Source organism: Babylonia areolata, chromosome 2 (assembly GCF_041734735.1).
Source record: "Babylonia areolata isolate BAREFJ2019XMU chromosome 2, ASM4173473v1, whole genome shotgun sequence".
NCBI classification, from domain to species: Eukaryota; Metazoa; Mollusca; class Gastropoda; order Neogastropoda; family Buccinidae; genus Babylonia; species Babylonia areolata.
The window spans coordinates 57,615,732-57,630,823 of NC_134877.1; the positions used below are offsets into that span (position 1 = coordinate 57,615,732).

Consider the following 15,092-nt stretch of genomic DNA (forward strand, 5'->3'; position numbering starts at 1 on the left):
ATTTCAGCCTAAAGCTATGAAAGTTTAGGACTTACAGAGTAAGGGAATTATAGATGTTTGTTAAAGCTTGAGTTTCTTTCTTTTTTTCTCTGTTGTTGAAAATCTTAAAATGTTGTCATGAGGGACCATCATCCATGATGATGATGTTAATGAATATGCGCATAAACTGTTAAAGAGGGTGTCTGTTTCTATATGTTTATATATATATATATGTGTGTAAAAGGACTTCAGCTTCCTTTTTCTCCAGCACCAAGTATTTATATATTAAATGTACTGAGCAAAAAATCTGGCAAAGAAAAAGCACACTTTTTAATAGTAAATGATACATTTGCACTGTTGCAAACAAGAAAAGAAGAAGAAGCAGAAATGTGACAGACTTCCTCATGGAGTCTGAGCAGCTCAATTTTCACACAGAAGAATCTGTTGTGATAAAATAGTAACACATGCACTCATGCAACGTGTGCACACACATCATGTATACTCACTATCTCACTTGCTTGCTCTCACTTTCTCTCACTCACTCACTCACACACTTTTCTCAGTCTTTCTGACATCACATGCTGGTCAATGGGTAAAAAAGAAGCTGAAAATGCAGGGAGGTAATGTAGACATAAAACAAAGAAAAAACAACAACAGCACCAAAAGCCACCAAAGGTGGTGTATATTTATTTAAGTGATCTAAGTTACAAACAGCCTTCACTTATGTAAAAAAAAATTTAACCTGTTTTTATAATTCATGTCTATAGATCTCTCGGTCTGTGTCTGTGCCTCTCTCTCTGAGTCTCTCTCTCTCTCTCTCTCTCTCTCTCTCTCTCTCTCTCTCTCTCTCTCTCTCAAAAAAAAAAAAAAAAAAAAAAAAAGTGTTTGTGTTCATGGTTTGCAACTTTCACACATAGGGGTCCACATATAGTACATCACTACATGTGGGCTTTTATGTGCATGTCTATTTTTACCCCATCATGTGGGCAACCTTACTCTGACAGGTTTTGGCAGTGTGTATCCTGAGTATGTTTTTCCACAACCCACCAAACAACACATGAATTGCTGTATGTTTAACATGATTAGTATTTCATCTTCTGCCTGTGATGTGCACATGGACTAGTACAAAGGCTGTTTATTTAGGAGATTGGAAAAACTCAAGCCTTATATTTCCAGGCACTGCAAACTGGGGATTAAAACCCAGGACCCTCAGATGGAAAGTCCAACACTTAAACTAGTTGGATGTTGCATCTTTCATGTTTACAAATGAAAATTGCCTGGCTGAAGTTGAGCTGAGACAAATGTGTGGAGACTGTTCCCATGCATACATGTATAATTTATTACCCTTTATGGAACAAGGAAGCTGCGTGATAGCTGGGTATGCTTGTTATTATCATCCTTAGGACAAGATATGCAGCAAAGTGTGTTAATTTAGGATGACAAATTTCTTGAACTTTAAGCATGTGTGTGTGTGTGTGTGTGTGTGTGTGTGTGTGTGTATTCATGCGTGCTTGTGCACAGTTGCATTCATCATTAAATTTTTCCTCTTGAAATGATGTGTATGATAGTCAGCCATGTCTGACTATGACCATCAAAATGCAGCAGAGGCAACTGTTGTCCTGACTGTCTGGGCTAGAGTTTGATTATAGTGGAGAATGTCTTGCCCAAGTTACATCCCCACTCTCTCGGCCAAGAGGGTTTTAGGACAGTTGGCATTTGGATATTTCCCAAAGGCCAAGTATCCCCCAAGGCTGCAGCACTAAGACTAGTAAGAGCCAGTGCATTCTTGCCTCCTAGTTGAAATGATATTAGATGATATATGTAAACGTAATTAGCCAAGTTTATATCCATTTTGTGGGGATAAAATGCTTTGATTTGGTGTGGGGGTGGTGGCTGAGGGGAGAGGGAGATGGGGTTTGGGGGGTGTCAAGCTCTAAAAATTAATTGTTCCTTAAGATTATTAGGAAAATCTATTAATTGCTCTTTACATGTATTGTGCAGTTGTTTGAGATAGATTGATAGGAAAAGAGAGTTTTATGGAATAGATTGATAGGAAAAGAGAGTTTTATGGAATACAAAACAGAAGTGGACAGTTGCTTCAGTTGTTTATTGTGTCAGTTTGAAAGTTAAGTTTTAAAATAAGTTCCTTTGCACTCCTTGATGAGCAAAGGGCCAGTGCACCTCCAGGTGTCTCAATTTTTTTGGCTTTCCTCTTCAGTTGGGCCTCATGTCCATCTAGCTGCCTTCATTTCATAATCCATGCATCTTCTCCGTGTGCCTATGTCGGTCTGTCAATTTTTCGTTTCCCTCAGGGAAACTCCAGTGCTGGTGACATGGTATGGAGGTTGGCACATCTGGCCAGAACTCACCATTTTCATTTTTCCTATTTCCTTGGTGAAATTTGATTGATTCTTTTTCCCAGCAGGTTGGTATTTTGATATTGTTTCTAGTCACCTAATCCCCTTAATCAATAAGTTAATCACTTGAGTTGGTGTGTTTATTTGAAAGATTAGAAATAATTATTTGATTAGATCTTTGTCATCTAAACTCAACTCCACAAAACTGCTTCAGAGTATGTGAAAATAGTTTTGGTTTAGTGGGCAGCGGACAAGAGTGCTTCTGTTTGTCACACAAAAGGAATCTGAATACAATTGTTTGCAATTTTTGGCAGCAGCTTGAGCAAGTACATTGGCAGTCAGTATCTGTAAAAAGCTTTTATTTTTGTTTAGTTTTTTTCCATCAGCACAATAATACTATTGCTAGAATCAAGTGTTTTGCCACATTCAGGTTCATCTGGACATTGTGCGACCTGAGAGCAAGTTCTTCGTCATCCTGTGTCAGTCTGTCTTAAAAAAATAGTGGGTTTGCTTCCATAGTATCACAATCAGTCTTGAGGAGTTGATGTCTTACCTGGGTGTAATTTGTGAATGGATGCTTGCCTCTGTGTGTGTGTTTGTGAGTGTGTGTGTATGTGTGTGTGCTTAGTAAGTGGCTGTATATGAATGCAAAATGTGTATACATACATAGATCTGTTTGTGTGGTGGTTTTCAGGGTCAAGTGGTGGGGGCAAAGATTGAGGAAGGGTTGGGAGGCAAGGAGGTGGGTGGGATGTGTGTGTGGGGAGGAGGGGGTGGGGGGGAGCTGACTGTCCAATGAGGAAGTGTATACATGTATACATTTGCAGCTTGATTTTTTTTGTTTGTAAACTGTCAAGGTGCAGTGTATCACAATGTTATTTGTGAGAGCAGAGTATATAAGATAAATTCCTCTATATATGTTTGTGGTGTGTGTGTGTGTGTGTGTGTGTGTGTGTGTGTCTGCACTATCCATATATACAAAAATATGTGAATAAGAATTCATTCTATCAAACATGCTCATGGTATCTTCATATCATGTGACATGAATGAGCATCATTTCCTGGCAAAAGTCTTTGACAAGTCAGACTGGAGTACTTCCTCAATTTTTGTTCTCATGCTGACCAGCTAACAGTGCTCATTGTCAATGTTGTCTGCACTTTGAACCTGTGCACTTTGGAACACTTATTTGGAATCTGTTTAAATTTAGTTCTGAGTAATCTGTTCTGCATAAACCCAGTGTCAGTGTCAGTGTGAGTGTGTGTGTGTGTGTGTTGTCATAATGCCTTCATGATGTCAGGACAGACATTGTGTATTTGTGTTACTTCTTTGATACTGTGTCTAAAAAGTCTAGGTCTCTGTGACTGTTTGGGAGAGCAAGAGAGTTAACTTTAAAGAAAGAGCTCAGACAGGGAGCTCAGAGAGGGGTAGAGAGATATATCAGAGAGTGAGTGAGTGAGAGAGAGAGAGAGTGTATGTGTGTATGTGCTGAGAACAAGGAAGTAATGGAATTCTTTTCACTGTGTGCACAAAGGAGGAGCTTGAACTCGAGGGGTGCGTCTGCATGTAACCACAGGGCATTATGGGGGTCAGCAGATTGAAGCAGGGATTGAAGCAGAGACTAAACAGTATAAGAGATTAATCTATGTTCATTCAGAGACAGAGCACACCTGCCCCCATTCCTCCTTCTCTAGTCTACCCTCACCAGTTGTCTGTCAGTCACTCTTTGTCACCACTTGTGAAGTCTCAAGTATCACAGTGGTGCAAGGGTTGTCCCTGTTGTAAATGTTGTGGTCCTGAAAAACCCACTTTGATGATGAAACAATTATACTCTTGCACTGGTTGCAGACAGAAAAAGAAAAGAAGGGAAACTATGGGTGATGATGCACGAAGGCAACATGCTGCTTTCTCTGGCAAAAGCAGTCTAATTTCACGCAGAGGAATCTGTTGTGACAATACAATTTAGTACAGTACAGTACAGTACAGTACAGTACAGTTCAATACAATGTAGTATAATACTAGAATATGTGCCATAATAACCTCACTGGGGTCATGGAATAAAGGCTGATGAGTTGGTAGACTTGAACCCAATCGGAGATTTTATAACTTTTATAATAGAGCATGTTAATGATAACAAATGAAACATTTCTGTACGTACAGAACAACCCTCTTGTATAATTAGAGATTTAGAGAGCTCTGTGTGTCCTTCACAAGAAGATTTTTAATGATAATTAATGGAAAGAAAGATGATGATTTAAATTCACACACACATGCATGCACAAGTTGCATACATGCACACATAGCAACAAAGGCACACACACACTCAAACACTCAGTCACACACACACACACACACACACACACACACCAAAACATGCACACATGCGCACGTACGCACTCACGTGCACACACACACACACACCACACATGTACACAGGCACACACATCCACACACCACACCCACTTCACAAATCATTGTGGAAATCATGGTAACAAGCAGTGCAGATGGAAACAAGTTAGGCGGAAATATTCCAAGATGTTTGAAGTAATACATATAGGATGTGACTCAAACAGCAGTTTTACAAGGATGAAGTTGACTGCTTGTGATGTTTCATTTGGGAGTGTATTCAAGACTGAAGGAGTATATGAATGAGTGCATACAACTTTTACAAGATGAAAGAAATATATTTTGAGATAGGAAGATCTAGGAGTGCATTCAAGATGAAAGGAGTATACTAAAGACTAGAGTATATTTGAGATAAGTTGTGTATTTGAGATAGAAGATACCAAATACTAGAAAAAAAATTTTCTGAAAGAGAAACTGTTGACACATTTGGTGATAAAAAGGTAACACACACACACACACACACACACACACACACACACATATTATATATATATATATATATATCACAGGTGTGCATTTGAGACTGGACAGGTTCTGATACACAAGACAGAAGAGATGTGTGTGATGAGACGATAGGTGTATTCGAGATAGATGGATTGTATTACTAGACACAAAAGTAGTGTAAGGATTCTATTTGAGACAAAGGGAGTTGTTTGATGCAGTTTTTTTAGTTGTTGTTTTTTTGTTGTTGTTGTTTTTTGACAGAAGGAGTGTATTCAAGATATGAGTATTTGAGACAAAAGGAGTGTATAGAAGTAGTTGAGATAGAAGCAGTGTATACATTTATGACAGATGGAGCTGTGCAGATGAACACACCAGTTTAAAGGGAGGCTGATCTATGGAGCTCTTTTGACTAAATGGACAGGACTTGCCCCCAGTAGACATCACAGGCCATTACATAATACAGAATACTGAACTATCTCAAGAAGAGAAATTCATATGTGGTGTATGCCACACAAACAGCGTACAAGATCCACGGTCATTCTGTATGAATACATAGAGTTCGTAAAATGCTTAAATTCTAAGTTGAACCCTGCGTACAACAATCACAATCATAACACATGCAATGATCATCTCACAGTCCTTCAGTGTGAGTACACAAGAGACATAAAATGAATAAATAATGTGAACCTTGCATACAATGATCACAGTCACACATGGTATATAAACACAATAAGAACACAAGTTTAAATATAATACCACAAGCATAACAAAACAAGGACATGCAGTATTGAAAATTAATACAGAATAGGATGTATATGCACTCTGTATTCATGCACATGCATGCACAAACTCATACACGCATGCACATGCACGCACATATGTGCATACACACACGTGCACACACAGAGACATACAATTAATAACATTTTCCTGAAGGTAAAAGTTCATAAAAATATAGTATTCATATATTAGATTATGATATCATGTGTACATTTGGAAATTAATTTGTACTTGAATTATGTATGATTCATTTGGATATATATTTTCTATGTCTGTGTACCAGAAGTGTCCCATGTGTGAAGAATGGCATACAGCAGTTCCTGTCACGATATTGCCCCTATTCCAAACCGCACTTTTGGTAAGTGGCAGTCATCATACTCCATGGTCTCTTTGTGTGTGTGTGTGTGTGTGTGTGTGTGTTTAAGAGGCGTTTTTTTGTGTTTCTGTGTGCGTCACACTGCGTGTGTATCACTGTATGTGTGTTTGTGTGTGTTTTTCTTGAAGTTTGAATTAAAACCACAGGTAGGGTGGGGAGATAGGGGTGAACTGCCAACAAGGCTTTATTCATGATGATGATGATGATGTCAATTGATGCATTTTAAAAATTCTTTAATGGGGAGGCATGGTTATATTAGAATCTCAGATTTAACAGCATCAAATGAAGAATTCTTTCTTCTTTTTTTTTTTCTTATTCGTTTCTTACTCAGGCTGTGTGTGGGGGTGAGGGTGTGTGGAAAGGTGGTGCCCTGCATACGTTGAATCAGAAAAGGCAGTACTGAACACCACAGAAGTGACTCGGCAGCAGTGCAGTGCCTCCTCAGACTGGAATATGTGGCCCACTGGCACCATCACATTGATAGTTTCCTTGTAGACTGTCAGCACTGATACTGGACAGATGATCTGGGGTGTGGCTTTGAGTGAGCGAGTTGGGTTGAGTGGGGCGGGAGTAATGTTGCAGATCTGATTGCTTGTGAAGCCACAGCACATAATCAAACAAACAAACAAAAACAAAAAACAAACAAAAAAACAAACAAACAACAACAACAACAACAAAAAAAAAAAGGAGAAAAAGAAAAAGTAGGGAGGAAAGGATGGGGTGTTTTGGAGATACTCAAAGCAGTATAAACATATTTTACTTTTGTTAGCCAAAGTCATGCGCTCCCTCTCAAAGCACTTTTTAGAATTTATATCAGTTGCATTGTATGTATGTGTGTGTGTGTGTGTGTGTGTGTGTGTGTGTGTGTGTGCTCTGTTGTGCAGGTATTTGATTGGTTCTTGTTATTCTTGTTTCTGTGTGTTAGTGTGTGGGTGGCACTGTGAACACAAAACCTAACTCCTAAGTTTGGAAATTTGTGCGCACCCTGTATACAAAGTTATTTCATTCATCCATCGAAACAAGCATGTATGTATTTGTATGGCAGGCTGTCAGGATCTCCTGAAGCAGGACAACTGCATCCACAGCGGCTGGCTGAGACGACAGAGTCTGAGGAACAAGTTAAAGATTTTTGCCTGTGAGTGACTTCAGCCCCTTAATGAAGGGACTGCCCTTTGCTCTCTGCTTTTCCACTTTATGTTGAGTTAGTCCTTGGGACTGAATGACATAATAAAATGAATAGTTATGTTGTTGTGCTTTTGACAAATGGTATTTGCTATTGACACTTTATCTCAAAATGTTACTGACAGTGCTTGCTTGGGGTTGGCAGGTCTGTCATTTTACGGTGCTGATACTATTGGTAGTCTGTGCAATAGAAGGTTATGACAGTATCATATATTTGGTGCTGGTACTGTTGGTAGTCTGTGTAGTAGAAAATGATGATGATATCATTTGTAAGGTGCTGCTATAATTTGTAGTCTGTGTTGTAGAAAGTAATGATGATATCATTTGTATGGTGCTGGTATAATTGGTAGTCTGTGTTGCAGAAAGTAATGATGATATCATTTGTATGGTGCTGGTATAATTGGTAGTCTGTGTTGTAGAAAGTAATGATGATATCATTTGTATGGTGCTGGTATAATTGGTAGTCTGTGTTGCAGAAAGTAATGATGATATCATTTGTATGGTGCTGGTATAATTGGTAGTCTGTGTTGTAGAAAGTAATGATGCTATCATTTGTATGGTGCTGGTATAATTGGTAGTCTGTGTTGTAGAAAGTAATGATGCTATCATTTGTATGGTGCTGGTATAATTGGTAGTCTGTGTTGTAGAAAGTAATGATGCTATCATTTGTATGGTGCTGGTATAATTTGTAGTCTGTGTTGTAGAAAGTAATGATGCTATCATTTGTATGGTGCTGGTATAATTGGTAGTCTGTGTTGTAGAAAATGATGATGATATCATTTGTATGGTGCTGCTATAATTTGTAGTCTGTGTTGTAGAAAGTAATGATGATATCATTTGTATGGTGCTGGTATAATTGGTAGTCTGTGTTGTAGAAAGTAATGATGCTATCATTTGTATGGTGCTGGTATAATTGGTAGTCTGTGTTGTAGAAAGTAATGACGATATCATTTGTATGGTGCTGGTATAATTGGCAGTCTGTGTTGTAGAAAGTAATGATGCTATCATTTGTATGGTGCTGGTATAATTGGTAGTCTGTGTTGTAGAAAGTAATGATGCTATCATTTGTATGGTGCTGGTATAATTGGTAGTCTGTGTTGTAGAAAGTAATGATGCTATCATTTGTATGGTGCTGGTATAATTGGTAGTCTGTGTTGCAGAAAGTAATGATGCTATCATTTGTATGGTGCTGGTATAATTGGTAGTCTGTGTTGTAGAAAGTGATGATGCTATCATTTGTATGGTGCTGGTATAATTGGTAGTCTGTGTTGTAGAAAGTGATGATGCTATCATTTGTATGGTGCTGGTATAATTGGTAGTCTGTGTTGTAGAAAGTGATGATGCTATCATTTGTATGGTGCTGGTATAATTGGTAGTCTAGAAAGTGATCATGATAATGATGCTGGTGCCATTGGCAGTCTGGATGGAAACCGTTATAAGGTGCTGGTATTATTGTTAATCTTGTTATAATGACAATACCATGTTCGTTTTGCTGGTGCTATTGGCAGTCTGGATGGAAACCGTTATAAGGTGCTGGTATTATTGTTAATCTTGTTATAATGACAATACCATGTTTGTTTTGCTGGTGCTATTGGCAGTCTGGATGGAAACCGTTATAAGGTGCTGGTATTACTGTTAATCTTGTTATAATGACAATACCATGTTTGTTTTGCTGGTGCTATTGGCAGTCTGGATGGAAACCGTTATAAGGTGCTGGTATTACTGTTAATCTTGTTATAATGACAATACCATGTTTGTTTTGCTGGTACTATTGGTAGTCTTGAAGGTAATTATTATGACATCATTTTATGGTGCTGGTACTATTGGTAGTCAGTGCAGTAGAAGGTTATGACAGTATCATATATTTGGTGCTGGTACTGTTGGTAGTCTGTGTAGTAGGAAATGATGATGATATCATTTGTAAGGTGCTGCTATAATTTGTAGTCTGTGTTGTAGAAAGTAATGATGCTATCATTTGTATGGTGCTGGTATAATTGGTAGTCTGTGTTGCAGAAAGTAATGATGATATCATTTGTATGGTGCTGGTATAATTGGTAGTCTGTGTTGTAGAAAGTAATGATGATATCATTTGTATGGTGCTGGTATAATTGGTAGTCTGTGTTGCAGAAAGTAATGATGATATCATTTGTATGGTGCTGGTATAATTGGTAGTCTGTGTTGTAGAAAGTAATGATGCTATCATTTGTATGGTGCTGGTATAATTGGTAGTCTGTGTTGTAGAAAGTAATGATGCTATCATTTGTATGGTGCTGGTATAATTGGTAGTCTGTGTTGTAGAAAGTAATGATGCTATCATTTGTATGGTGCTGGTATAATTTGTAGTCTGTGTTGTAGAAAGTAATGATGCTATCATTTGTATGGTGCTGGTATAATTGGTAGTCTGTGTTGTAGAAAATGATGATGATATCATTTGTATGGTGCTGCTATAATTTGTAGTCTGTGTTGTAGAAAGTAATGATGATATCATTTGTATGGTGCTGGTATAATTGGTAGTCTGTGTTGTAGAAAGTAATGATGCTATCATTTGTATGGTGCTGGTATAATTGGTAGTCTGTGTTGTAGAAAGTAATGACGATATCATTTGTATGGTGCTGGTATAATTGGTAGTCTGTGTTGTAGAAAGTAATGATGCTATCATTTGTATGGTGCTGGTATAATTGGTAGTCTGTGTTGTAGAAAGTAATGATGCTATCATTTGTATGGTGCTGGTATAATTGGTAGTCTGTGTTGTAGAAAGTAATGATGCTATCATTTGTATGGTGCTGGTATAATTGGTAGTCTGTGTTGCAGAAAGTAATGATGCTATCATTTGTATGGTGCTGGTATAATTGGTAGTCTGTGTTGTAGAAAGTGATGATGCTATCATTTGTATGGTGCTGGTATAATTGGTAGTCTGTGTTGTAGAAAGTGATGATGCTATCATTTGTATGGTGCTGGTATAATTGGTAGTCTGTGTTGTAGAAAGTGATGATGCTATCATTTGTATGGTGCTGGTATAATTGGTAGTCTAGAAAGTGATCATGATAATGATGCTGGTGCCATTGGCAGTCTGGATGGAAACCGTTATAAGGTGCTGGTATTATTGTTAATCTTGTTATAATGACAATACCATGTTCGTTTTGCTGGTGCTATTGGCAGTCTGGATGGAAACCGTTATAAGGTGCTGGTATTATTGTTAATCTTGTTATAATGACAATACCATGTTCGTTTTGCTGGTGCTATTGGCAGTCTGGATGGAAACCGTTATAAGGTGCTGGTATTACTGTTAATCTTGTTATAATGACAATACCATGTTTGTTTTGCTGGTGCTATTGGCAGTCTGGATGGAAACCGTTATAAGGTGCTGGTATTATTGTTAATCTTGTTATAATGACAATACCATGTTTGTTTTGCTGGTACTATTGGTAGTCTTGAAGGTAATTATTATGACATCATTTTATGGTGCTGGTACTATTGGTAGTCAGTGTAACAGAAGGTAATGACAAAATCATTTGTTTGGTGCAGGTACTGTTGGTTGTATCTAAGATGGCGACAGTATCATGTGTATGGTGCTGGTACTATTGGTAGTGTGTGTCACAGAAAGTAAAGACGATTTCAATTGTACGGTGTTGGACATTTGTATGATAGAAGAATGACATTATTATTTTATGGTGCTGGTACAATTGGTAGTCTTAAAGGTAATGATATCATTTGTACATGTTGGTAGTATTGGTAGTCTTGAAGGTAATGATGATATCATTTGTATGGTGTTGTCACTAATGGTAGTCTTGAAGGTAATGACAATATCATACACTTCCAGGGCCAAAGGTATACGTGGCCATCGCAGGAGGATGTGTCTACTGTTACGCAAGTGAGGTGTCCCGGACACCCGCCTCCGCTTTCTCTCTCTATGGTTACGACAGGTGAGTGCTTTTTTCTTGAGCAGTCTCATTGTCTTTTCATCATCATCATCATCATCATCATCATCATCATTATCATCATCATCAGATATCCTCACCACCAGTTCCATCATCAGCATCAGTATTATCATCATCTCTGTTTTTTGGGTTTTTTTTTATATTATACTAAAGACATTGTGCTTAACTCATTCTACTCCAGCTACAAGTAAACGTTTACCATGATTACTCTCCCTGTGGACCAGGTATGAGCATTCTGGAACCAACACATTATTTCTAATTTAATTTATTCTTTCTTGGTACAATTTGCAATCTGAGCTGATTCATTTATGGATCTTGGAAGCGTAAAAACGAAGCTTTGTTAAACCTGACAAATCAACAATTCTTCATCATTTTTTGCTGTTTTAGTGAACCACCCAGTTTTTTTTACTGCAGTGATCTCATGTTGTGCTGGTCCAGGGGGAGTTACAGCAGGCATGTACTTGTGAAGCAGAAAGAGTTAAATGTGTATCAGTTTTCATGAGCTGGGTCATCTAGACAGTTGTATGAGGATCTTTTCATGGTGACGTTTCTGTAAAAGTTCGGATGAGTTCTGGTGTGCATTGTCTCTGTCAAAAATCTGCAGTAAAATCTACTTTGACATTATAACACACACACTTTCAGGCAAAAAGAAGAGGAAAGGTTGGTGATGCACTGTGGTGACAGGCTGTGAGGACACGCTCTCCATGGGGAGAGCAGCCTGTATTTCACACAGAGAAATCTGCTGTTACAAAAAATGATAACAGAGTGATGCATCACAATGTAGTTAAATTAATGCAATACAGTACAATGAATACAATACAATACAATACTTGAGTTTGTGTACATGCCAAACTCTTGAGCATGACAGGGGAGGTCAAGATGTCCAGATTTTGAAAATGGAGGAGTGCTCTGGTGGAAGTGGGTTGCCTCCCACTGAGTTGTCCTCTGTGTGAGTACACAGCCCCTCCACCCGCCAACAATGCCACTCCCACCCCACCCCTCTCCCACCAGCCCTTATGATAGATACAAGTGCTTCAGTCTTGATTGGCAGTTCATGAAGGAGAAGTGCATTCCAAAATCAAAACGGGGCAGGGCAGACTGTTTCTCCATATCAGGAAAACTGGCACACGATGATACTTCATGATGAAACCCAGATGCTTTCCTGAAGACATGTCAGCTGAAGGCAGGAGGAACACCTTCAGGTGAATACCAGAGCTAGAAAAAAACAACAAAAAAACATGTGCTTCTTCTTCATTTTCTTCTTCTTTTGTGTTCATGGGATTAAACTCCCATGTTCAAGCTGGTGCATGTTCATATATGTGTGTGTGTGTGTGTGTGTGTGTAAGTGGGCTTTTGCATGACTGTTTTTACCCCACCATTTTGGAAATCCAACATCATTTTGGGGGTTGTGAGTGCAGGGTATATTCTTGTTTTCATAAGTAATGAACACTTACATGTGTAAGTGATATTTGTTTGGAATGCATATAGACACAAAAAGGGTTCAGGTCTGCGCACCTTGGTGACCTGGGAGACTGCAAAAATCTCCACCCTTAACCCACAAGGCGCCGCTAGTAGGATTTGAACCCAGGACCCTCAGATTGAAAAATAATTTTATCATTCATGTTGTTTTATGTTTTTGGCAGAGTGTTTCGAGCGGGAGAGATCACGGAGAAGGAGGCCACCTGGACGTTCAAGCTGGTGCATGTGAACTCAGCATACAGGTCCTACCTTTTCTCCTCTTCTTCTGAGAAGGAGATGAAGCAATGGATGGCCTTTCTCAAACAGGAAATGCTGAGAGCCAATGGGATACTTAACAGGTGATGTTTTGGCAACCTTGATCCATTTCATCCCAAGTAAAGCATAGTGGTCACATTACTCAAAACCAAGCTGTGGAGGTGGATAGAGGGTTCAGTCAGAAGAATGATAAATAGAATTTTGTCAGTCTGGCTCCGTTACTAAGTGATTATTGTTATCAGTAGGGGGCATAGTAGGTTGTGTCCTAAGTTTATTGATTTAGATCAGGCACTGCTGAACAGCACTCAGCAGCAGTGCAGGTTCTACTCTGGTGTGTGACTTAGCGACCTTATATCAATAGTTCCCTGTGGACTGCCAGTGCCGGGACTGGGACTAATGAATCTGGGTGTGGCTGTGTGTAGGAGACTCGGGATGAATGGCGTGAGAGTAATGCCACAGAAACAGGGCAGATTGGGCAGTTAAATAAAAAAAAATGTTTATGAACGCATTGTTGTTGAATTTTGTGTGCATGGTGTAGAGGGATTACCAAAGCATGTGTAATTTGGAAATTTAATGAAACTGGTTAGTTGGGTGTATTTTATGTTGTTTTGGGTTTTTTTCCCTCCCATACATCAGAGATTATTATTTTCTTGTCAACATCATCACCACCATAACAGACCCATTCTGCAGCTAATCACTGGTGAATGTGTATCAAGACAAACAAAAGAAAACAAACAGTACAAAACAAAAGAAAACAGACAAAGCAGAACAAACATAACAGAATAACCTAAACAGAACTCAAACAAGGGTTCAAAACATGTGTTCATCATTCTGCAGTCTGTGTGAGAACACACTTATGTGTAGAGGGACACTACTTGTGTGTCAAGAGTCACTGGAAACACTGGCACACTTACATTCTTACGTATCAAGGGTTCAGGGTTCAAGTTCCTTGTTCCACTACTTTGACATATATTAATTTTCATGTCTTGTACTCTCTCTACCTCTCTCTCTCTCTCTGTCTACCTCACTCCTTTGCTCTCTTTTCCCCTTCAGTTCTCTTCCATGTCATTCTCTGTTAGCTGTTTAGTCTTGTAAATGTCAAATCATGATTCATGTATCCATGATTCATTATGTGAATGCTGTATTGATGTGATGATTGCCTTTTTTCTCTTCTTTTATTGTTTCACTTTCAAGGGCTGGATAAAAAAAACCAAAAAAACATACATCGTCTTGCTTACTCTATTACCCTCAGATAATAAGATTTATTCAGTTCGGATCGATTCAGTTCTCTGTGAGTACACACTCATGTCATGAGGAACTTGTGATGAAATATGATGCATCCTGTTTTAAGTCTGAATATAAAAGTGAAACTAAAAAAAAATTAAAAAAATCTTTTACAAACATGTCACTCAATACATTTATGGCAGAATGTTAGTTTCTCTTCAGATCTTTAATAGAGGCATAAAACCTAACAAAATTGTGAATGAAAGTCCGTCAAATATAAAACTAGGTGCTAGGGTATCCAGTATAAGAGCAGATATTACACAAGATGTATGAGGAAGTTCATCTTCACTGATGCTATCTAGTCATGTGTAACACACTAAGCATGCTTTTGGATCGCTGGTTCACTGATTATGTTGTCTTTTGTCCAGTCCTGTCATCATCACTATGTATTGTGAAGTGATACCATTTCCTCTTGTTTCTGGATTACATTCCTTACAAGGATGTTTTTATACATTTTCCCTCTCTTGTCACCTTTACCCCTTTTATGTCTTTGTAAAATGTATTGTATGTCTGTTAAAACTAAAACAATATTGGCCTATGCTTCATCTATAGCTATATGTCAGTTTATCACTTACAGAATGATATTTGAAAAGAAAAAAGAAAAGAAAACTTCCC

The 15,092-nt window shown here is 38.4% G+C and overlaps 1 protein-coding gene across 2 annotated transcripts in view; it reads left to right on the plus strand.

The window, feature by feature from the left end:
* Positions 1-15,092, plus strand: part of LOC143275614 (uncharacterized) — a 37,115-nt gene that overhangs the window by 673 nt on the left and 21,350 nt on the right. Inside the window, exons 1-5 of one of the 2 annotated variants that reach the window (XM_076579867.1) lie at positions 3,056-3,078; positions 6,247-6,321; positions 7,385-7,474; positions 11,342-11,444; positions 13,103-13,276. In XM_076579867.1, coding sequence (XP_076435982.1) covers positions 6,267-6,321; positions 7,385-7,474; positions 11,342-11,444; positions 13,103-13,276 — 422 coding nt within the window. In that variant the 5' untranslated portion in view covers positions 3,056-3,078; positions 6,247-6,266. Of the gene's footprint in view, positions 1-3,055; positions 3,079-6,246; positions 6,322-7,384; positions 7,475-11,341; positions 11,445-13,102; positions 13,277-15,092 lie in introns of those variants that run through there. The other variant, XM_076579857.1, reaches the window with a different exon arrangement.